The following is a 24078-nucleotide window of genomic DNA, read 5'->3' on the forward strand; positions in this document are numbered from 1 at the left end:
AAATGAATGGAGCTGGTAAGTCAATGAGCTCTCAAAACACATTTACAAACTGTTCTCATATTTTACTAGGAAACATTACTTTGCAATGCTGTTTTCCATTAAAATTCATGGAAATGTGTGGAGATGTTATTATTACTCTTTCTGAAACTGATTATGTTAATGTTAGAGTTATGCTCAGGGTAAGGTTAACAGTTAATATAGGGATAGCATTGGGGTCAGGTTGTGGGTTAGGGTTAGGTTTAGGATTATGCTTAGTGTGGTATTAAGATTAGTGTGAAGCATCGGGTTGGTTTGGGATTGTTGTTGGTTTTGATGTTGTTGTAGGTTTAGGGGTAGTATTAGTGTTAGGTTTAGGTTAGGTTTAGGTTAAGGATAGTGTTCCCTGAAGAAAGTGCTTTCAGTCCAAATACTGCATGGAATTGAAGGGATCCATTAAGTCTCTTAGCTTTCAAAAGAGTATTGTTAGGTAAGTGATTTGTCTCTTAGCTTTCAAAAGAGTATTATTAGGTAAGTGATTTGCATTGCAATTGTTGAATTTTTTTTGTGAAAATGCTAGTTTTCACGAGAAGGCATACATCAAAATGAATGGATCCAGTATGTCACTCAGTTCTCCAAACACATTCAAAGATTTTTTCAACTAGATTTAGGTGAGATTTCTTTGACAGGGTTGATTTCACTAAAAATATGTATGGATCTGTGAGGACCAAGTATATTACTCAGCTTCTGAAGCAAATTATGTTACGGCTAGGCTCAGTGCTAGGGTTAGGGTCAAGGTTAGGGTTAGGGTTAGGATTAGGGTTAGGGTTAGGGTTCTGGTTAGGATTAGGTTTAAGCTTGAGGTTGGGTTTAGGGTTGGTGTAAAGGTTAGGGTTGGGTTTAGGGTTGGTTCTGGGGTTAGGGTAAGGGTTGGGTTTAGGGTTGGGGCTAGGGACATGGTTAGGGTTTGGGTTAGTTTCAGGGTAATGGTTAGGGTGAAGGTTTGGGGTGGAGTTAGCCTTGGGGTGTATTTTGGGACTGGGTTTGGATTTGGGGATTTGTGCTGGTTTTGGTTCTTTGGGCTTTTGGTCTGTGTTTGTGTTTGTGGTTACATTAACGTTATGTTTAAGTTAACTTTAAGGTCCGTGTTCTCTGAAATATTGCAGTTATAGAAAAAAATCTTATGCCAGTTAATGGAACCAGGACCATTCTAAGTTTTCCACACAGATTTAAGTCATGGTTCACCTAGCTGTAGCTGAGTGCTCTGAAGAAATGTGTTTTTCACCAACAAAATTGCTTGAAAGTAAATGGAGATGGTAAGACAATGCGCTCTCAAAACACATTTATAAACTGTTCTCATATTTTACAAAAAATCATTACTTTGCAATGCTGTTGTCCATTAAAAATGCATGGAAATGTGTGGAGATATTATTATTACTTGGTATTTGAAATAGATTATGTTAATGTTAGTGTTAGGTTCACGGTTAAGTTTAGGGTTAATGTACGGATAGCATAGTTGTTAAGGTGTGGGTTAGGGTTAGGCTCAGGCTTGGGTTAGGATTTGGATTATGCTAAATGTGGGATTAATATTGGTTTGAAGCATCGGGTTCATTTGTGTTTGCTGTTGGTTTTGAGGTTGTTGTAGGTTTAGGGGTAGTGTTAGTTTTAGGTTGAGTTTAGGTTTAGGTTAGGGATAGTGTTATCTGAAGAAAGTACCCTCATTCCAAAAAGTGCTTGGAAGTGAATGGATTCGTTAAATCTCTAAGCCTTAAAAACAGTATTAGGCAAGTGTTCTAGTTTGCTAGCTGCCGGAATGCAACACATCAGAGATGAATTGGCTTTTAATAAAAGGGGATTTATTTTGTTGGTTCTTCAGAGGAAAGGCAGCTAACTTTCCACTGAGGTTCTTTCTTATGTGGAAGGCACAGGATGGTCTCTGCTGGTCTTCTCTCCAGGCCCCTGGGTTCTGACAACTTGACCCGGGGTGACTTCTTTCTGCATCTCCAAAGGCCTGGGCTGAGCTGCAAGTGCTGAGATAAGGAATGCCAAGCTACTAGCTTTGCTACATTGCTATCTCTCATTTAAGCACCAGCCAATTAAGTCAAACGTCGCTCATTGCAGCAGACACACTTCCTAGCCGACTGCAGATGTAATTAGCAACAGATGAGGTTCACGTACCATTGGCTTATGTCTGCAGCAACAAGACTAGGTATGCTCACCTGGCCAAGTTGACAACTCAATCTAACTAACACAGCAAGGGATTTGCATAGCAATTGCTAAGTTTTCTGTGAAAATGCTCATTTTCATGCAAGACATGCATCAAAATGACTGTAGCCTTTATGTCAGTCAGTTCTCCAAACACATTCACAGATTTTTTCAACTAGACTTAGGTGAGATTTGTTTGACAGGGTTCTTCTACGCTAAAAATATGTATGGACCTGTGTGGACCAAGTACATTACTCAGTTTCTCAATCAAATTATGTTAAGGCTAGCCTCAGTGTTAGGGTTAGGATTAGGGATAGGGTTTGCTTTAGGTTAGGGCTATAGTTAGGGTTAGGATTGAGGTTAGGCTTAGGTTTAAAGTTGGTGTTGGGTGTTGGGTGTTGGGTTGGTGTAAAAGTTACATTTGGGTTTAGGGTTGGTCCTGGTGTTTGGGTTAGCGTTAGGGTTAGAGTTGGGCTTAGGATTGGGCCCAGGGTTATGGTTATGGTTGGGTTAGGTTTACTGTAGCATTAGGGTGAGGGTTTGTATTGAAGTTAGGCTTGGGTTTGATTTTGTGTCTGGGTTTTGAAGTAGGGGCTTGTGTTAGTATTGGTTCTTTGGAGTTCGGTTTGTGCTTGTGTTTGTGGTTGTGTCAGTGTTATGTTTAAGTTAAGCTTATGGTGAGGATTCTCTGAAATATTGCAGTTGTAGTAAAAAATCTTATGCCAGTTAACAGAACCAGGACCATTGTAAGTTTTCCACACAGGTTTATGTAATGGTTCCCCTAGCTGAGGTTGAGTGCTGTGAAGAAATGTGTTTTTCACCAACAAAATTTCTTCACAGTGAATGCAGCTATTAAGTCAATAAGCTTTCAAAACACATTTACAAACTGTTCTCACATTTTACTAGGAAACATTACTTTGTCGTGCTGTTTTGCATTAAAAAGGCATAGAAATGTGTGGAGATATGATTATTATTCAATTTTTGAAACAGATTATGTTAATGTTAGTGTTAGGCTCGGGGTTTCCTTTAGGCTTAATTCTAGATTAGCACTGGTGTTAAATTTTGGGTTACAGTTAGTTTTAGGCAAGGGTTAGGATTTGGATTATGCTTAGGGTGGGATTAAGACTGTAGTGAAGCATCGGGTTGGTTTGGGTTTGTTGTTTTGAGGTTGTTGTAGGTTTAGGGGTAGTGTTACTGTTAGGTTGAGTTTAAGTTTAGGTTAAGGATAGTGTTCTCTGAAGAAAGTACTTTCAGTCCAAAAATTGCATGGAAGTGAATGGATTGATTAAGTCTTTTAGCCTTCAAAACAGTATTAGGTAAGGGATTTGCATAGCAAGTGCAGAGTTTTCTGTGAAAATGCTAGTTTTCATGCAAGATGTACTTCAAAATGAATTGAGCCAGTATGTCAGTCAGTTCTCTAAACACATTCACAGATTTTTTTTCAGCTAGACTCAGGTGACATTTGTTCGACAGGGTTCTTCTATACTAATATATATGGAGGTGTGTGGGCCAAGTACATTTCTCAGTTTCTGAATCAAGTTATGTTAAGACTCAATGTTAGGGTTAGGTTTAGGGATAGGGTTTGATTTAGGATTAATGTTATAGTTAGGGTTTGGCTTGGGGTTAGTGTTAGGTTTAAGGTTGGTGTTGGGTTGGTGTAAAGTTTACTTTTGGGTTTAGGGTGGGTGCTGGGCTTGGGGTTATGGTTAGGCTTACTGTTGGGCTTTGGGTTGGGGCTAAGGTTATGGTTATGGTTTGGGTTAGTTTTATGGTAAGCATTAGGGTGAGGGTTTGTGATGAAGTTAGGCTTCAGGTTGATTTTGGGTCTGGGTTTTGAAGTAGGGACTTGTGTTAGTATTGGTTCTTTGGGGTTTTGGTTTGTGTTTGTTTGTATTTGCGTTAGTGTTATGTTTAAGTTTAAGGTGAGGTTCTCTGAAATATTGCAGTTTCAGTAAAAAAATCTTATGGCACATAATGAAACCAGGAGAATTCTAAGTTTTCCACACAGGTTTACATAATACTTGGCCTCACTGTAGTTGAGTGCTCTGGAGAAATGTATTTTTCACCAAGAAGATTGCTTGAAAGTGAATGGAGCTGGTTAGTCAATGAGTTCTCAAAACACATTTACAAACTGTTCACATATTTTACTAGAAAACATTACTTTGCAATGCTATTTTCCATTAAAAATGCATGGAAATGTGGGGAGGTATTATTACTTGGTTTTTTAATCAGATTATGTTAATGTTAATGTTAGTGCTAGGCTCAGGGTTAGGTTTAGGGCTAACATAGGGATAGCATTGGTGGTAGGTTGTGGGCTATGCTTAGGCTTAGGTTAGGGTTAGCATTTGGATTATGCTTAGGGTGGAATTAAGATTGGTGTGAAGCATCAGGTTGGTTTGGGTTTATTGTTGCATTTGAGATTGTTGTAAGTATAAGGGTAGTGTCAGTGCTTGGTTTAGCTTATGTTTCAGTTAAGGATAGTGTTCTCTGAAGAAAGTATTTTCAGTCAAAAAGTGCATGGAGGTGAATGGATCAAGTCTCTTAGCCTTCAAAACAGTACTAGGTAAGGGATTCGCATAGCAATTGCTGAGTTTTATGTGAAAATGCTAGTTTTTATGCAAGATATACTTCAAAATGAATGGAGCCAGTATGTCACTCAGTTCTCCAAACACATTCACAGATTTTTTCAACTAGATTTAGGTGAGATTTGTTTGACAGTGTTTCTTTATGCTAAAATTATGATTGACCATGTTTGGACCAAGTATATTTCTCAGTTTCTGATACAAATTAAGTTAAGGCTATGCTCTATGTTAGGGTTAGTGTTAGTGTTAGGTTTAGGGTTAGAGTTACGGTTAGGGTTAGGGTTAGGGTTGGGGTTAGGTTTAGATTTAAGGTTGGGCTTGGGTGCATGGTTGATATAATGGTTAGAGTTGGGTTTAGAGTTAGTACTGGGGTTGGGGTTAGGGTTTGGGTTAGGATTGGGATAAGAGTTAGGACTAGGGTTATGGTTAGAGTAAGCGTTGGAGTGAGGGTTTGGTTTGAAGTTAGGATTTGGGTTGATTTGGGGACTGTGTTTGGAAGTGGAGATTTGTGCTGGTATTGATTCTTTGGGGTTCTGGTTTGTGCTTGTGTTTGTTGTTCTGTTAGCATTATGTTTAAATTAAGTTTAAAGTGAGGGTTCTCTGAAATATTGCAGTTATATTAAAAAAAGTTTTCCACACAGGTTTACATAATGGTTTGCCTAGCAGTAGTTGAGTACTCTTGAGAAATGAGTTTTTGACCAATAAAATTGCTTTAAAGTGAATGGAGCTGGTAAGTCAATGAGCTCTCAAAACACACTTACAACTGTTCTCCTATTTTACTAGGAAACACTACTTTGCAATGCCGTTTTCCAGTAAAAATTCATGGAAATGTGTGGAGATATCACTATCACTCATTTTTTGAAGCAGATTATGTTAATGTTAGTGTTAGCCTCAGAGTTTCGTTTAGGGTTAATGTAGAGATAGCATTGGTGTTAGGTTTTGGGCTAGGGTTAGGCTTAGTGTAGGATTAGGATTTGGATTATGTTTAGGGTGGGATTAAGATTGGTGTGAAGCATAGGTTTGGTTTGGGTTTGTTGTTGGTTTTGAGGTTGTTGTAGGTTTAGGGGTAGTGTTAGTGTTAGGTTTAGGTTAGGTTTAGGCTAAAGATATTGTTCTCTGAAGAAAGCACTTTCAGTCGAGAATGTGCATGGAAATGAATGGATCCAATAAATCTCTTAACCTTCAAAACAGTTTTAGGTAAGGGATTTGCATAGCAATTGCTGAGTTTTCAGTGAAAATGCTAGTGTTCATGCAAGATATACATCAAAATGAATGGAGCCAGTATGTCAGTCAGTTCACAAAACACATTGACAGAATTTTTACAGCTAGAATTAGTTGAGATTTGTTGGACAATGCTCATTTACACTAAAAATATGTTTGGACGGGTGGGGACGAAGGACATTATTCAGTTTCTGAAACAAATTTTGTTAAGGCTAGGCTCAGTTTAGGGTTAGGATTAGAGTTAATGTTTGGGTTAGTGTTGGGGTTCCATTTAGGTTTAGGGTTGTGGTTGGGTGTAGGGTTGGTACAAAAGTTAGGATTGTATTTAGGGTTGGTGTTAGTATTGGGGTTAGGTATGGTTAGCTTTGGGGTTAGTGTTGGGGCTAGTGTAGCATTGGGTTTAGGGTAAGTTTTAGGGTTAGGGTTAGGGTGAGTGTTTGGTTTGACGTTAGACTTGAGTTGATTTCGGGACTGCATTTGGAGGAACGGATTAGTGTTGGAATTGGTTCTTTGGAGTTCCCGTTTGTGTTTGCTGTTGCGTTTTTGTTAGGTTTAAGTTAAGTTGAAAGGGAGGGCGCTTTGAAATATTGCAGTTTTTGCGAAAAATATTATGCCAGTTAGTGGAACCAAGCCCATTATGAGTTTTCAAAACAGGTTTAGGTGTGCTCTGCAGAAATGCTGTTTTTCACAGAGAAGATTGCTTGAAAGTGAATGGAGGTGGTAAGTCAATGAGCTCTCAAAAACATTTACAAACTCTTCTCATATTTTACTAGGAAACATTACCTTGCAGTCCTGTTTTCCATTAAAAATGCATGGACATGTGTGGAGGTATTATTATTACTCAGTTGTTGAAACAGAATATGTTAATGTTAGTTTTAGGCTCAGGGCTAGGTTTAGGGTTAATATAGGGATAGCATTAGTGTTAGGTTCTGGGTTAGTGTTAGGTTTACACTAGGGTTAGGATTTGGATTATGCCTAGGATGGGATTAAGATTGGTGTGAAGCTTCTGGTTAGTTTGTCATTGTTGTTGGTTTTGGGGTTGTGTTAGGTTTAGGGGTAATGTTAATGTTAAGTTTAGGTTAGGTTTAGGTTAAGGATAGTGTTCTCTGAAGAAAGTACTTTCAGTACAGAAAGTGAATGGAAGTGAATGGATCCATTAAATCTCTTAGCCTTCCAAACACTAGTAGGTTAGAGATTTGCATAGCAATTGTTGAGCTTTCTGTGAAAATGCTAGTGTTCATGCAATACATGCATCAAAATGAATGAAGCCTGTATGTCACTCAGTTCGCAAAACCCATTCACAGAGATTTTTCAGCTAGAATTATGTGAGATTTGTTGGACAATAATGTTTTATATTTAAAATATGTATGGACGTGTATTGACAAAGTGCATTACTCAGTTTCTGAAACCGATTATGTTAAGGCTAGGCTCAGTGTTAGGGTTAGGGTTAGTTTTGGGGCTAGTGTTAGGGTTAGAGTTAGGGTTGAGGTTAGGGTTAGATGTAGGGTTGTGGTTGAGTGTATGGTGGGTCTAAAAGTTAGGGTTGGGTTTGGGTTGGGGTTGTCGTTAGGTTAAGGTTAGGGTTGAGATTAGGGTTGGGGATAGGGCTAGGGTTAGGGTTAAGGTTAGGTTTAGGGTTTGTGTTAGGGTGCATTTTTGGTTTGAAGTTAGGCTTGGGGATGATTTTGGAACTGCGTTTGGAGGTAGAGATTTGGGTATTGGTTCTTTGGGGTTTTGTCTTTTGTTTGTGTTTGTTGATCGCATTAGTGTTATGTTAAAGTTAAGTTTAACGTGAGGGTTCTCTGAAATATTGCAGTTTTAGTAAAAAATCTTAGACCATTTAATGGAAGCAGGACCATTCTTAGTTTTCAAAAGAGATTTAGGTAATTGTTCATATATCTGCACTTGAGTGCTCTGCAGAAATGCTGCTTTTCACCAACAAAATTGATTGAAAGTGAATGGTATTGGTAAGTCAATGAGCTCTCAAAACACATTTACAAACCTTCTCGTATTTTGTTTGCAAACATTTCTTTTCAATACTGTTTTCCATTAAAATTGAATGGACATGTGTGGAGGTATTCATATTACTCATTTTTTTTTCTTGACTTTTTAAAAAAACTTTTTTATTATATAGTATAACATATACAGAGCAAAGAAATAAAAAAGCATTAGTTTTCAAAACACTCTCCAACAAGCAGTTATAGGACAAATCCCAGGGCCAAATGGATTTTTTTTTTAATAATTCCAAGTTCCCCAAATTTAATGTACAAGCATCCAAATGTGTATAATATTATATATTTAAGCCTGCATTGATTTAGGAATTGGTCCTTCTTATATAACTGAATTTCTCCACAAATATAACAAGTGTGGATTTTAATGAGGAAACTTTGTTCTGAGAAGCCATGTAATTATCCTTATAAGACTTGAGCTTTGGATGGAGGTCTATCATAACTCTGCGGTATTTGTGATTTTTTCAATGTTATGCTCTGATGCAATTATGGAAATCTATTTACTGTATGTAAATATTTTCCAATCTGAAAAGATGTACATGAAAGAGTCAAGAATCCGAGAAACTGAAGCATGTGTTTTGCTTTCCTGAATCAAGTTCGTTTGAGTTGCATTACTTAAGGTACAATCATGGTTGGCATAGTTGACTTAAAATGCACATTCAAAAGTTGTTGCAGCAATATAATATAATTTCTAATAATCCATATAAATGAATGATAGGCAATCAATAATATGTAAAAAAGTATATTTCTAAAATCAATAAAAATAATTATAAGTAGCATTTTCTTTATTTAGAAAATTTTATATAATTTTATCTAAAAACATATTACTCGGTTTTTGAAACAGAGTATATTAATGTCACTGTTAGGCTTAGGGTAATGTTTAGGGTTAATATAGGGGTAGCATTAGTGTTAGGTTGTGAGCGAGAGTTAGGCTTAGGCTAGGGTTAGGATTTGAATTATGCTTATGGTGGGATTAAGGTTGTTTGGGATTGTTGTTTGTTTTGAGGTTGTTGTAAGTTAATGGGTAGTGTTAGTGTTAGGTTTAGATTAAGGATAGTGTTCTCTGAGGAAATTACTTTTAGTCCAGAATATGCATGGAACTGAAAGGAGTCATTAAATTTCCTTGCCTTTAGACGATATTAGGAAAAGGATTTGCATAGTAATGGTTGAGTTTTCTGTGAAAATTCTAGTGTTCACTCAAGACATACATCAAAATGGATGAAGCCTGTATGTCACTCAATTTTCAAAACCCATTCAAAGACTTTTTTTCAGCTAGGATTAGGTAAGATTTGATAGAAAATAATGTTTTACACTAAATATATCTATGGACGTGTGTGACCAGAGTTCATTACTCGGTTTCTGAAACAAATTCACTAAGGCAAATCTCAGTGTTAGGGTTAGGATTATGGTTGGGGCTGTGGTAAGGTTTAGTGTTGTGGTTGGGTGTGGGGTTGGTATAAAAGTTAGGGTTGGGTTTAGGGTTGGTGTCAGTGTTAGTGATAGATTTGTTTAGGGTTGGGGTTAGGTTAGGGTTAGGGTTAGGTTTTGGGTTAGTGTTTGGGTGAATGTTTGGTTTTAAGTTAGGCTTGGGGCTGATTTGGGACTGCCTTTGGAGGTAGGGATTAGTGTTGGTATGGGTTCTTTGGAATTTCATTTTGGCTTGTGTTTGTGGTGTGTTAGTGTTATATTTAAGTTAAGTTGCAATTTAGGGTCCTCTGAAATATTGCAGTTTTAGCAAAAAATCTTACATCTGTTAATGGAAGCAGGACCAGTGTAAACTTTCAAAACAGGTTTAGGTAATGATTTGCATAGCTGTAGTTGAGTGCTCTACAGAAATGCTGTTATTCAGCAAGAAAATTGCTTGAAAGTGAATGGAGGTTGTAGTAAGTCAATGAGCTCTCAAAACACATTTACAAACTCTTCCCATATTTTAGTAGGAAACATGAATTTGAAGTGCTGTTTTCCATTAAAAATGCACGGAAACATGTGGAGGTACCATTATTACTCGGTTTTTGAAACAGAATATGTTAATTTTAGTGTTAGGCTGGGTTAGGTTTAGGCTTAATATAGTGATAGCATTAGTGTTAGGTGAGGGTTAGAGTTAGGGTTATGCTAGGTTTGGATTTGGATTATGCTTAGGGTGGGATTAACATTGGCGTGAAGCTTCGGGTTGGTTTGGGATTGTTGTTGGATTTGTGGTTGTTGTAGGTTTGGGGGTAGTGTTATTGTTCTCAGAGAACAAGGATATTGTTCTCTGAAGAAAGTACTTTCAATGCTGAAAGTGCATGGAAGTGAATGGATCCATTTAGTCTCTTAGCCTTCAAAACAGTATTAGGTGAGGGATTTGCATAACAATTGTTGAGTTTGCTGTGAAAATGCTAGTGTTCACTCAGGACACACATCAAAATGAATGGAGCCTGTATGTCACTCAGTTCTCAAAACCCATTCTCAGACTTTTCTTAGCTAGATTAAGGTGAGATTTGTTGGACAATGGTGTTTTTCACTAAAAATATGTATAAACGTGTGTGATCAAAGTACATTACTCAGTTTATGAAACTTCTTATGTTAAGGCTAGGCTCAGTGTAAGGGTTCATGTTATGGTTGTATAAAAGTTTGGGTTGGGATAAGAGTTGGTGTTGGGCTTGGGGTTAGTTTTAGGGTTAGGGTTGAGGTTAGGGTTGGGTCTAGGTTTAGGGTTAGGGTGAGGGTGAGGGTGAGGGTGAGGGTTTGGTTTGAATTTAGGCTTGAGGTTGAATTTGAGACTGCATTTGAAGGTAGGGATTTGTGCTGGTATTGGTTCTTTGGGGTTTCCGATTGTGTATGTGTTTGTGAATGTGTTAGTGTTATGTTTAAGTTATGTTGAAAGGGAGGGTTCTCTGAAATATTGCAGTTTTAGTAAATAATCTTACTCCAGTCAATGGAACCAGTGCCATTTTAAGTTTTCAAAAGAGGTTTAGGTAATGGTTCACATAAGTGTAGTTGAGTGCTCTGCAGAAATGCTGTTTTTCATCAACAAAATTGCTTGAAAGTGAGTGGAGGTGGTAAGTCAATGAGCTCTCAAAACACATTTACAAATTTTTCTCAAATTTATTAGGAAACATGACTTTGGAATGCTGTTTTCCTTTAAAAATACACGGAAATGTGTGGAGATATTATTATTACTTGGTTTTTGAAGCAGTATGTGTCGATGCAAGTGGTAGGCTCATGGTTAAGTTTAGGGTTAAAGTAGGGATAGCATTAGTGTTAGATTGTAGGTTAGAGTTAGGCTAGGGTTAGGATTTGGATTATGCTTAGGGTGGGATAATGATTGGTGTGAAGCTTCGGGTTGGTTTGGAATGGTTGTTGTTTTTGAGGTTCTTGTAGTTTTAGGGGTAGTGTTAGTGTTTGGTTTAGGTTAGGTTTAGGTTAAGGGTAGTGTTCTCTGAAGAATGTACTTTCAGTACAGAAAGTGGATGGAAGTGAGTGGATCCATTAAGTCTCTTAGTCTTCACAACAGTATTAGGTAAGGTATTTGCATAGCAATTGTTGAGTTTTCTGTGAAAATGCTAGTGTTCACTCAAGGCATACATCAAAATGAATGGAGCCTGTATTTCATTCAGTTCTCAAGACCCATTCACAGACATTTTTCTGTTAGAATTAGGGGAGATCTCTTAGACAATGATGTCTTCTGCTAAAAATATGTATGGACGTGTGGACAAATTACATTACTCAGTTTCTGAAACAGATAATGTTAAGGCTAGGCTCAGTGTTAGGGTTAGGGTTAAGGTTGGGGTTAGAGTTTGATTTAGAGTTGCTATTGGGTTTTGGGTTGGTATAAAAGTTAGGGTTGTGTTAAAGGTTGGTGTTTGGGTTGGGGTTAGGTTTAGGGTTAGGGTTGGGGTTAGGGTTGGGGCTAGGTTTACGGGAAGGGTTAGGTTTAGATGTCACGTTAGGGTGAGTGTTTGATTTGAAGTTAGCCTTGGGGTTGATTTATGGACTGCGCTTAGTAGTAGGGATTTGTGCTGCTACTGGTTCTTTGGGGTTTAGGTTTATGTTTGTGTTTGTCATTACATTAGTATTATGTTTAGGTTAAGTTTAAAGTGAGAGTTCTCTGAAATATTGCACTTGTAGTAAAAAATCTTACACAGTTAATGGAACCAGGACCATTCTAAGTTTTCAAAGCAGGTTTAGGTAATGGTTCACATAGCTGTACTTGAGCGCTCTGCAGAAATGCTGTGTTTCACCAACAAATTGCTTGAAAGTAATGGAGCTGAGAGTCAATGAGCTCTCAAAACACATTTATGAACTCATAATATTTTACTAGGAAACAGTACTTGACAAAGCTGTTTTCCATTAAAAATTCATGAGAATGTGTGGAGGTATTATTATTACTCGGTTTTTGAAACACAATATGTTAATGTTAGTGTTAGGCTCAGGGTTAGGTTTAGGGTTTATATACGGGCAGCATTAGTGTTAGGTTGTGGGTTAGAATTAGGCTTAGGCTAGGGTTACGGTTTGTATTATGCTTAGGGCGGAATTAAAATTGATGTGAAGCTTCGGGTTGATTTGGGATTGTTGTTGGTTTTGAGGTTGTTGAATTTTAGTGGTAGTGTTTGTGTTAGTTTTAGGTTAATTTAGGTTAAGGATAGTGTTCTCTGAAGAAAGGGCTTTCAGTCCAAAAAGTGCATGGAAGTGAATGGATCCACTAAGTCTCTTAGCCTTCAAAACAGTGTTAGGTAAGGGATTTGCATAGCAATCATATAGTTTTCTGTGAAAATGCTAGTGTTCATGCAAGACTTACATCAAAATGAATTGAACCCGTGTGTCACTCAGTGTTCAAAATCCATTCACAGACTATTTTCCGCTAGAATTAGGTGAGATTTGTTGAACAATGATGTTTTATGCTAAAAAGTATGTATGGACTGTGTAGACAAAGTACATTACTCAGTTTCTGAAATAAATTATGTTAAGGATAGGTTTAGTGTTAGGGTTAGGGTTAGGGTTGGGGATAGGGCTAGGATTAGTGTTGAGGTTAGGAATAGGTTTATGGTTGTGGTTGGGTTTAGGGTTGGCATAAAATTTATGGTTGGGTCTAGTATTGGTATTTTGGTTTTGGGTTAGGTTTAGTGTTAGGGTAGGTGTTAGGGTTGGGGCTAAGGTTAGGTTTTTGTTAGGGTTAGTTTTAGGGTTAGCATTAAATTGAGGGTTTGGTTTGAAGTTAGTCTTATGGCTGTATTTTGGACTGCTTTTGGAGGTAAGGATTTGTGCTGGTATTGGTTCTTTGGGGTTAAGGTTTGTGTTTGTGGTTGCGTTAGTGTTATGTTTAAGTTAAGTTTAAAGTGAGGGTTCTCTGAAATATTGCAGTTGTAGTAAAAAATCTTACACCAGTTAATGGAACCAGGACCATTCTAAGTTTTCAAAACATGTTTTGTTAATGGTTCACAGAGCTTGTACTTGAGTGCTCTGCAGAAATGCTCTATTCCACCACAGATTGCTTGAAAGTGAATGGGAGTGGTAAGCCAATGAGCTCTCCAAACACATTTACAAACTCTTATATTTTACTAGGAATCATTACTTTGCAATGCTGTTTTCCATTAAAATGCATGGAAATGTTTGGAGATATTATTATTACTCAACTTTTGAAACAGAATATGTTAATGTTAGTGTTAGGCTCAGGGTTAGGTTTAGAGTTAAAATAGGAATAGCATTAGTGTTAGGTTGTTGGTTAGAGTTAGGCTTAGGCTAGGGCACGGATTTGGATTATGCTGAGAGTGGGATTAAGATTGGTGTGAAGCTTCGGATTGACTTGGGATGGTTGTTGGTTTTGAGGTTGTTGCAGGTTTAGGGTTACTGTTAATGTTAGGTTTAGGTTAGTTAAGTTTAAGGATAGTGTTCTCTGAAGAATGTACTTTCAGTCCAGAAAGTGCACGTAAGTGAGTGGATTCATTAAGCCTCTTAGCCTTCAAAACAGTATTAGGTAGGGGATTTGCATAGCAATTGTTGAGTTTTCTATGAAAATGCTAGTATTCACGCGAGACATACATCAAAACAAATGGAGCCTGTATGTCACTCAGTTCTCAAATCCCATTCACAGACTTTTTTCAGCTAAAATTAGGTGAGATTTGTTGAAAAATGATGTTTTACGCTAAAAATATGTATGGACATGTGTGGACCAAGTACATTACTCAGTTTATGAAGCAAATTATATTAAAGCTAGGCTCACTGTTAGGAATAGGCTTAGGGTTATTGTTGGTGTTATGGTTAGGGTTAGGGATATGGTTATAGTTGGTGTTAGGGTTAGGTATAGGGTTGCTTTGGGTGTACGGTTGGTATAAAATTTAGAGTTGGGTTTAGGGTTGGTGTTGGGGTTCAGGTTAGGTTTAACGTTAGGGATGTGGTACAGATTGGGACTAGGGTAAGGTTTAGGGTTAAGATAACATTTTGGATAAGGGTTAGGGTAAGGGTTTGGTTTGAAGTTAATCTTGGGGTTGATTTTGGGACTGCATTTGGAGGTTGAGATTTGATCTGGTATTAGTCCTTGGGGTTTCAGTTTGTCTTTCTGTTTGTGACTATGTTTGTGTTATGTTTGAATTAAGTTTTAAGTTTATGTTCTCTGAAATATGGCAGTTTTAATTTAAAATCTTACACCAGTTAATGGACCAGGACCATTCTGATTTTCCAAACAGTTTTATGTTATGGTTATCATAGCTGTACTTTAGTGCTCTGTGTAAATGCTGTTTTTCACAGACAAAATTGACAGTGGATGGAGGTGGTAAATCAATGAGCTGTCAAAACACATTTACAAACTCATCTCATATTTTACTAGGAAACATTCATTTGCAATGCTTTTTTCCATTAAAAATGCATGGAATTTTTTGGAGGTATTATTATTACTCGGTTTTTGAAAAGAATATGTTAATGTTGGTGTTGGGTCAGGTTTAGGGTTAATATAGGGTTAGCATTAGTGTTAGATTGTGGGTGAGAGTTAGGCTTAGGCCACCGTTAGGATTTGGATTATGCTTAGCATGGGATTAAGATTGGTGTGAATCTTCGGATTGATTTGGGATTGTTGTTGGTTTTGATATTGTTGTAGGTTGATGGGTAGTGTTAGTGTTAGGTTTAGGTTACATTAAGGCTGATGATATTGTTCTCTGAAAAATGTACTTTCAGTCCACAAAGTACAGTCTACTGAATGGATCCATATTGTCTCTTAGCTTTCAAAACAGTATTAGGTAAGGGATTTGCATAGTAATTATTGAGTTTTTTTGTAAAAATCCTAATGTTCATGCAAGACATTCCTCAAAACGAATGGAGCCTGTATGTCACTCAGTTAAATTAAATCAGCCAGAAAGCAAGGAATTTGATGCATTACTTCTCATTTTCCCAAATCACCCACAATAATCATTCGCTTTTTGATCTAAGTGCCACCTTTAACTCTAAAGACTGGGTAAAAATTTATTAGAACAACAGAAACTTAAATGGCAATCCAGAAGAAATGGTTATATCAGATCTTATGCCACAGTGAATAAAATACAGAAATTATCACAGAAGGGAAGGATGTATGTTAAAATATGGAGGAAATGGGACTAGAATGCCAAATCCCAGAAACTCAGACATGCATTTGCCCTTTGGGTGTAATTTGCATGAACCAAGTCTGGGGAGTAATTGCAGTAGGTTATTTATGGAAATTAGGAAGGGTGTTAAACCAATCAGTGACAGAAAGGGAGGTGCACCAGCTGGTCCTCAACCACAGAAATCTAATCAGGGCAGAGCTTCAAGCATCCTAATTTAAAGACATCCCAGAGGATTTCCTTCAGAGGCACTTTCAGTTGGCTGGACTGTGGAGACCACAGAAAGGTACAACTCTGCTCCAGAGAACCCAGGCATCCTGACCTGACTTGGATATCATTTCTTCTAATGCTGGTTAGACTATTTATAGAATATCCAGGTAAGTGAGTAAATGAATTTGTACTTCTTTCTTCTTTGTAGCTCTGCCAAAAGAGATGGTCCCATTAGGCAGTATGTGATTCTAAACAATACGCTTATTCTTATAGTTCATAATACTGATTATGTCTATTGACTTTAAGAGAAGTGAAAAACTTAGTTATTTTCTCTTATAACATTTCTGTTTTCTTGGGAGATTGTAAGTTTCATTTCCTTGGGTTTCTCTAAAGCCTTAGCACACTCATTCTTATACTCTCTGAACTGAAAGCTCATCTTAAGTTTTGCAGACACATCAGTTAATCTTTCAAATTTAGCTAGAAATCATTTCTCCCTCCTCAAGTTTACAGAAAGAAGCAGCTTCCCATTGTTGCTAAACTTTGGTGCCTCACTCCCTTGATGCATTCCAGTTACCTTGCTGACAACATTGTGAGTTGCTCCCTCATTTAAGTGTAACTTATTTGAGTTACCCCCTCATTTAAGATTCACTGAAATATCTGCATTAGACTCTATTTCCCGCTTTCTTGACTGGTAACGTCTATTTTTAATCTTTTAAATTGTTTTTCTACTTTCTGAATTTTATTTTCCTAATCTTCTATTGAAGATTTTAATTTTTGCTATACTCTTTTTAGTTTTCAAAATCTTTTGTTCCTTTTCAAAGTCTCTAATTTTTTTTTAGTAAGCATGATTTGTTCTTTGTCTCAAAATAAAATGCATATAATATAAAACTCACCATTTTAAACATTTTTAAGTGTACAATTCAGTGGATATATTCATAACGTTGTACAACCATCACCATTCCAGAACATTTTTATCACCTCAAAAAGAAGCCCCATACTGATTAGTACTCACTGCCCATTCCACCTTCCTTCCAGGCTCTGGCAATGACTAATCTACTTTCAGTCCCTATGAATTTGCCTACTCTAGATATTTCATATAAATGTGATCCTATGATATGTGGTCTTTTTGTTTTATTTTATTTAGCATAATGTTTTCAAGTCCTTGTTGCATGTGTTAGTAGCTCATTCCTTTTGATGCCTGGATAATATTCTATTGTATGGATATACCAAATTATGTTTATCTATCTATCATTTCATGGATATTTGAGTTGTTTCCACTCTTGTTATTTAAAAAATTATTTTTTACCATCACTATAAATTTGGCAAGTTATATTAACTCTTAATTGTTTTAGCTTCCTCACCTATATAATGAAATAATAATGGCAAACCAACCTCATAAATTTACGAGAAAGAAAAGCACATAAGAGTAAAGCATTTGTGAATTACTTTCCTAAGTTTACCATAACAAGTTATCACAAATAGAGTGGCTTTAAACAACATAAGCTTATTCTCTCATACTTCTAGAGGCCTGAAGTCTAAGATCAACATTAGTTCCCTCTTAGGCTCTGAGGGAATATCCATCCATTCCATGCCTCTTTCCTAGCTTCTGGTTTCTGCCTGCAAGCACTGGGGTTCTTTCACTTGTGGCAACAAAACTCCAACCCCTGCCTCTGTCTTCACATGACTCTGTGTCTCAAATCTCCCCCTCCTAAGGACACCAGTCTTTGTATTTGAAGCCCACCCTAAATCCAAGATAATCTCATCCTGAGATACTTAATTACATCTGCAAAGACCTTGTTTCCAAATAAGATCACATTCATAGGTACTGGGGGTTAGGGCTTTGATATTTCCTCTTATGAGGCACTATTCAACCCACTGCAATTTGGAAAAATGCCTGGCTCAAAAGTGTCACACAACACCACCACAATGGTATTTTTATTTCCACTGCTTAGCACACATCATCATATATTTTTAAATAATTGAAAAGAGACCAATTCATCCTTCCTAGGTTTAAATTCCAAATATGGCACCTCTCATTAATAATGTTAGAATACTCTTAGAATATGTCTGATTTTTTATTTTAAACAATCATAACTTATAAAATAGTTGAATATTTAATACAAGTGACTTATTTTTTCCTGAACCATGAGAGTAAGCTGTAGCCATAAACACAATGTATGGATATATTTGTTCTTTGTATCTTTTTTCTACTTTCTCATGTATTACTTTTATCAAATTACTTTTTCAGTTCTTTTAGTTTGTACACATTCTTCATTTTCTAAGAACACTGGTAAAATAGTATCTTTTTTTATTTTTGAAATTAGAATAAATTTTGAGTTTAATCCCTTTCTCAACATTTCATGTATTTCAAAGTTTTCATTCCTTTGCAATTTTTTATTCCGTATTACAGAAAAACTTTCCCAAGACTCTTTTATACATTATGGCATCCAATATCTCAGCAATATTTTTTCATTCTACTTCAAGTACGGTCTTTAATTCTGCTCTTACCAACCTGATCTTGCATTATTGTAATTATTAATACTTCACTCATCCAGTAAATTTTTCAAACTGATTCATTAAAGGTATATATATTTTATTGTCTACTGAGAATATCACAATGTGTTTCAAAATATTGAGAACTCAACTCAGAAGTTCACCTTCCCTTTGATTATCTTTGTCTGATGTTTATGTTCACTTTCCATTCTTCCATGTTTTTCTCACCATTGGGGGCCCCGTGTTACGGTTCTTTTATTCATTCTCCAACTAGGCAAGATCTGGTTTTATTTAATGCCTTATTTAATATTTTTGCAAGGTGGTTTTTGTGGAGCTTGATCTTAGAAGGGAAGATTATCCTAAAAACAATACTGAAGGAGTTGTTATGAGACTTTGGGTCATGACTAGAGGAATTATATGCCAGAGATATTCAATTAGAAAAGACAAGATTGGTAATTGGAGAAAAATGTAGATGAGGAAATAATAGGAATCAGATGTGCCATTTGTTTAAGTTCCTGTAGGTGGCAGGTACTTCGTAGGGCTTTCTGAAGGAGGTAAAACTTTCACTGAGACTTAAAGATTAGAAGCAGTTTACCACATAATGTTGTAAATGTTCTGTAATTCTCATTAAAGTCTTGTCATCTGAAAAGTGTACAACAAACTAGATGCACAGGGTTAGGAGAAGCTATAAACCAGTAATTTTCTTCAAGTTCAAATTCACAGTGAGATATGTCCTTTTTTTTTTGTTTCTATCTTTTGGGGTGTGTGTGAAGATTTCCTTCTTTTGTCTCATTGCTCTTTCAGAACCTCACCTGCACCTTCAGTCATGACCATCTGGGTCATTCCTTTCCATTTTAGCCATTTCTCTTCTCATTTGTACTTTTAACTCATGTTTCCTGGGGCCTTTACCTTTTCCTAAGCCCACTTAAATAAAAAGCCAGTCACTTGTGTCATTCAGTTCCAATTAAGGTAGACCCTGATGAAATTGTGGTAGATGGAGTGGGGGGGGGGAGTGGGGGTTTTTGAGGGTGCAAATGAAAGCTAAACATAAGTTTCAACTTAGAAGTTGGGTAATTTGCCTTTTAAATTGTTAAAGGTAAATGATAGACATATTCCAAGGGGGGTGTGATTTTTTTTTATTCGTTTCATAGGAGAAGAGTAACTTTCCTTCTCTTTTTCCTCAGAGAATTGTATCACACAAATTCTGCAGGATTTCCAGAAATAACTCACTTGCCACATGTTCACTGAAGGATTTTGAGTTCCTGCAGAGGTGTCTGGATATCTAGGACCTTATACATGGCTCAAAGATCTAGAAATGACATCGCTTAAAAGTCAAGTCCAGTAGTATAAAGAAGACATTCTGATGTTACTGGAACTCATGGAGAATAACCTTCCATCCAATAACAAATTCAAGTTTAAAACAGCCCAGTCTCATTTCAATTGGGAAAAGAGTAGCTTTTAAAAATTTTTCTGGAGAAATGTGCAAAGTCAAATGTTTAGAGCTTTCTCATAATTTGCATAAGTTTCTCATTTTAATGGAAGTAGTCCTGGAAACTCAAGAACTTGCTAAAAATCCCTGCAAAAACAAAAAAAAACAGAAGAAAAATCCAGATTTTCCCAAGAAACCCTTGAATGATTATTTCTGCTTCTTCAAAGAGAAGTGTTCTGAGTAATCCCAAATGCACCCTGAGTTGAAAAAGCAGGAGCTGACCAGGGTCTTATCCAAGTGATATAAAGAGCTTCCAGAGCAGATTAAGCTGAAATATGTTGAAGATTTCCAGAGGGAGAATCAGGAATATAGGGAAAAACTTGCTCAATTCGGGGAAGAACATTTTAATATACTCTAGAATTCCAAGACACCTGATATTCCCAACACGCACCAAGCCCAAACCCAAAAGAGTTTTCAGGAAAATGTGAAAGAAATGAGGTCCCTTCAGAAACTAATGAATTTTTCATAAAGATGAAATTCTTTGGAGAGCCAATGACACCTCCAATGAATGGATACTACAAGTTCGATGAGAATTTGTGGGATGGTGGTGTCTTGTACCATATATCAGAGAGAGAGCACATAGTGGTGTCTGGAAGATGCTGGCAATATGACCCAGAGAGCCTGAAGAAGCAATATGAGAAACTAGATGAGAAGCTGCAGCAACAGTACAAGGTAGAGGTGGATCTCTGGATCAAGAGTTTTCCTCCCAAAGAATATGTTACATACAGAGAATCCACGTGCAGGAACATGGACACGATGGGAGGCCTGAGTCCCAAGTCCAGATGGGCAGCTCTACAGGCCCCTTCATTGAGGAATCTGTCAGAAGGACATGGAGAGGGGCAGAGACTGCAGACTCTAGGGACAGATTCATCAGAGACTATTTGGGTTGATAACCATCCCTCACAGGGATCAGAAGAAATTAAGAAGGAGGATGGGGAAGATGATGATGGCATTAAGTCCTCAGATTCCAGCAGTGGGGTTGAAGATGAAGACAGTGGGTCTGAGGGCTCATCTTCCTCACAGGCTCCTCTGACTCAGACTGCAAGTGAACTGGGTCCTTACACTAAAGAGTTGGAGAGTGAACATTCAGCAAGGGTCTGGGGAGTCTTTGTCAAGGGGAAAGGACTCTCTTCTCTGCCCTGAGAAGTTTGGTCTCCTTATCTTTTGTGTATATGAGGTAGTAGGGGGATACTCACGAGTCTGTGACCTCTCCCTATTTTGTGGATCTATTGCTTTGGATTCCTAGACATTTTAGTGAATTGCTTTATTATTTATATGTGTTATTGTAAGTAAGCAATTATAGTATCTGGAAATCCAAGATTTTCAATTGTTATACCACTAATTCCTTTTTCTTTCTAAATGTGTTGGGTTGTATTTGCCTATGTAATTTAAGGCTTACAAGATTTGCAACTGTTAAAGTTATGCTGACATGTACACTTGAAATGAATTTTAAAATACTAATAAAATGTCTATTTACTTATACTTCAGAGGTTTTTAGTACATGATGTATATATTCATTTTCATCATCACCCTTTTGTCATCTATCCAATTTTTCCATAACTATGGGTAATTTTATTAATGGATTACCTAATCTTAAACCTTTGTCCCTATACAGAAATAAACCCACTTGGTTATATCTTGTTGATATGCTTAGAATTTAGACAAATTTTCTTAGGTCTTCCAATATCAGGAAAATCATATTTATGCAAGGTTTATGAACATATTTTTCAAATTCTCTCATTCTTAATTTTCATTTTTAATTATCTAAATCATATTTTTTCTAGAGTAATAAGCCTGTGGAAAAAGCAGGATACTTAATAAATATTAAAATTAAAACTACAGGACTTCCCTCTTTTTCTCTAGAAAATTGAAAGAAAATATCGTTTGAGGGAAAAGATCCAGAAAGGAAAATCTCTCTCATAACTGTTCCAGACACATAGCCTGGCCTGGATTAACACTTGCTCTATTTCACTTTGCAGAAAACTATTAAAATGCTAAATATGCAGGGGGTCAATCAACTTGGTACTATACTGTGCAGGGAAAAAGCAATCTTCTTACAAGTGATACTAGAGCTGGTTCTTCAAGCAACTAGTAAATTAAAGAGTGGAAATGAAATGGCAGAATTATTTTGATCATACATTTAATACATTTACTGAATGTCTGCTATTCTTCAGTCATTCCTTTCTTTCTGCTCTCATAAAATTCCGACTTTTGTGACTTGGTCTTCTTCCTCTTTTTTGCTGCTTTCTCTCTCATGGGGTTCTGCATATTCTCATCTTAGTCTGTACACCTTTCCAGCATGAACTCTTTATGCTCCATGTTTTAATCTACCATTCTTACACTGTTCAGTTACAAATTGACATCTAAGTGTATATGCAGTGTTTTGGTTTTCTAAAGCTTGCAAAATGCAATATATTAGAAATGGTCTGACTTTTAACAATGGGAATTTACTAACATACAAATTTAGTTCTAAGGCCATGAAAATGTTCAAGTCAAGGAGTAACAGGATGATTTCTGATCTCTGAAGACAGGCTGCCAGAATCTTGGATACCTCTATCACATGGAAAGACATAGAGCTTGCATCTTCTGATTCTTCTCTCCCAGGTTTGTTTACTCTCAGCTACTGCTTCAGTGGCTTCCTCTGTTTTCTGCAGGTCCTCTTTTAGCTTCTCTGGGCTTTTCTCAATGTGGTTCCCTTAATGGCATCTTTGTCAGCCTCTTTCTTTTACCCTTTTAAAGGACTCAAGTAAGAGGATTAAGACTCACCTTGAATGAGGAAAGACAACTCTCAGTTGAAATAACCTAATCAAAAAGTCCCACCCATAACAGGTCTACACCCACAGGAACAGATTAAAAGAACATGACCTTTTCTATGGTGCCTAACAGCTTCAAACTACTACATTTAGCTAGAGAAATTGATATCACAAATTATTTCATTAACACCCATTGCCATTTTCCTCTGAAGCACCAATCTGGAACCCCAGAATAAATCATAATTCATCATATTTCCAAAACTCACTCCTCACTAAGCAGGAGCTCTTTTGACAATGAGTTCACCTAATAATCCAATTGCTCCATAGCCTCTCCATGCTCCATTAATAGTCCTCCTAACTCCGCAAGCACAGTGAAGGTGATCTATCCTCTTACCCCTCGATTGTAAATGTGAGACCCTGGAGAATTCTCATAGGGCTCTCAGAGGTTTTTAATAAATGATCTTGGGTGTATGTATACACCCAAGGTCATTTATATATATATATATATTTCCAGGCTTTGCCTGTTGTAACTTCAGAATAAACAGAGGAGATAGCTGAATTAAGAAAATATAATACAATAGTTGATGATTTACAAATGTTTTGGCAATTAGGAGAATAAAAGAAAGTGTTTTTTATTTAAGACAAGGTTTTTTGAAAATTTTATATATACATATATGTCAGTTTCCTAAATATATTTTTATGTTTCTTATTGCAATGACTATTTATTAAAGGCCATTTTGAGTTTTTTTGAATAAACAAGCAGACAAGGAATGGCCAAGGCATTGGAAATACAAATAATGACTAAAATATCTAGAGGTTTATGGGCAGTATCAGTACTGTGTTTCATATATATATATATATATATATATGTGCCCTCGTAGCTGAGAAAGAAACTCCAAACTTCATTGACCCTTTCTTTGGAGTTAAGGGACATGTGGAATGTTTTGGCCAATGAAATGTGAACAGGATTGACATGAAGAACTTCCACGAAGAAGAATAATAATCATCATCACCTGGTTTGCTACATTTTGTTTTCTCTCTACTTTACAACCAATGATATTACAGAATGAAACTGATCCTAAAATATAGACAATATGGAAAAGGGCCACAGACAACTTGCAATGAACATGTACTCTGAACAAGAAGTAAAATCTTAGTAAAGTGCTAAGCTTTTGACTTCACTGTTTAAAACACATTGTCACCTAGCTTATGCTGGCTCATACACATTTGATCATTTTACAGATTCAGGCTCTACCCTTAAGATGAGCTGTGCCACAAAATGACTACAAGACATCTCTTATATTGATTATATCTGTAGATTCTGTCACTGGTGTTATTCATATAAATGCGTTTATAGCCAACCCTTTTCTATTATATTTTTATTCTAATCTATACTATTCTTATGTAGCTTAAACTCATGCTTTCAAGTCAGTTAAACAGGCCTGGAATTGAATCTTATACCGTTAAAAAACACTTGTGCTTTGGGGGGAGAAAAATGTGAGAAACATTAGATGAAATACAAATCTAAAATGCTGTGCAATTTAAGAGAATCATAAGCAAAGTCAAATTGGAATACAGAACAGCAAACAT

At 36.6% G+C, this 24078-nt stretch overlaps 1 protein-coding gene across 1 annotated transcript; it reads left to right on the forward strand.

Annotated features, from left to right (window-relative positions):
• The first annotated feature begins 19372 nt into the window (after positions 1-19372).
• On the forward strand, positions 19373-21168 carry LOC143646088 (upstream-binding factor 1-like protein 1). The gene has a single exon (XM_077115107.1). The coding sequence runs from the start codon at positions 20207-20209 to the stop codon at positions 20876-20878; it is 672 nt and encodes a 223-aa protein (XP_076971222.1). The 5' UTR covers positions 19373-20206; the 3' UTR covers positions 20879-21168.
• The last annotated feature ends 2910 nt before the right edge of the window (positions 21169-24078 follow it).

The sequence above is a fragment of the Tamandua tetradactyla genome, chromosome 9, assembly GCF_023851605.1.
Source record: "Tamandua tetradactyla isolate mTamTet1 chromosome 9, mTamTet1.pri, whole genome shotgun sequence".
In the NCBI taxonomy this organism is placed as follows: domain Eukaryota; kingdom Metazoa; phylum Chordata; class Mammalia; order Pilosa; family Myrmecophagidae; genus Tamandua; species Tamandua tetradactyla.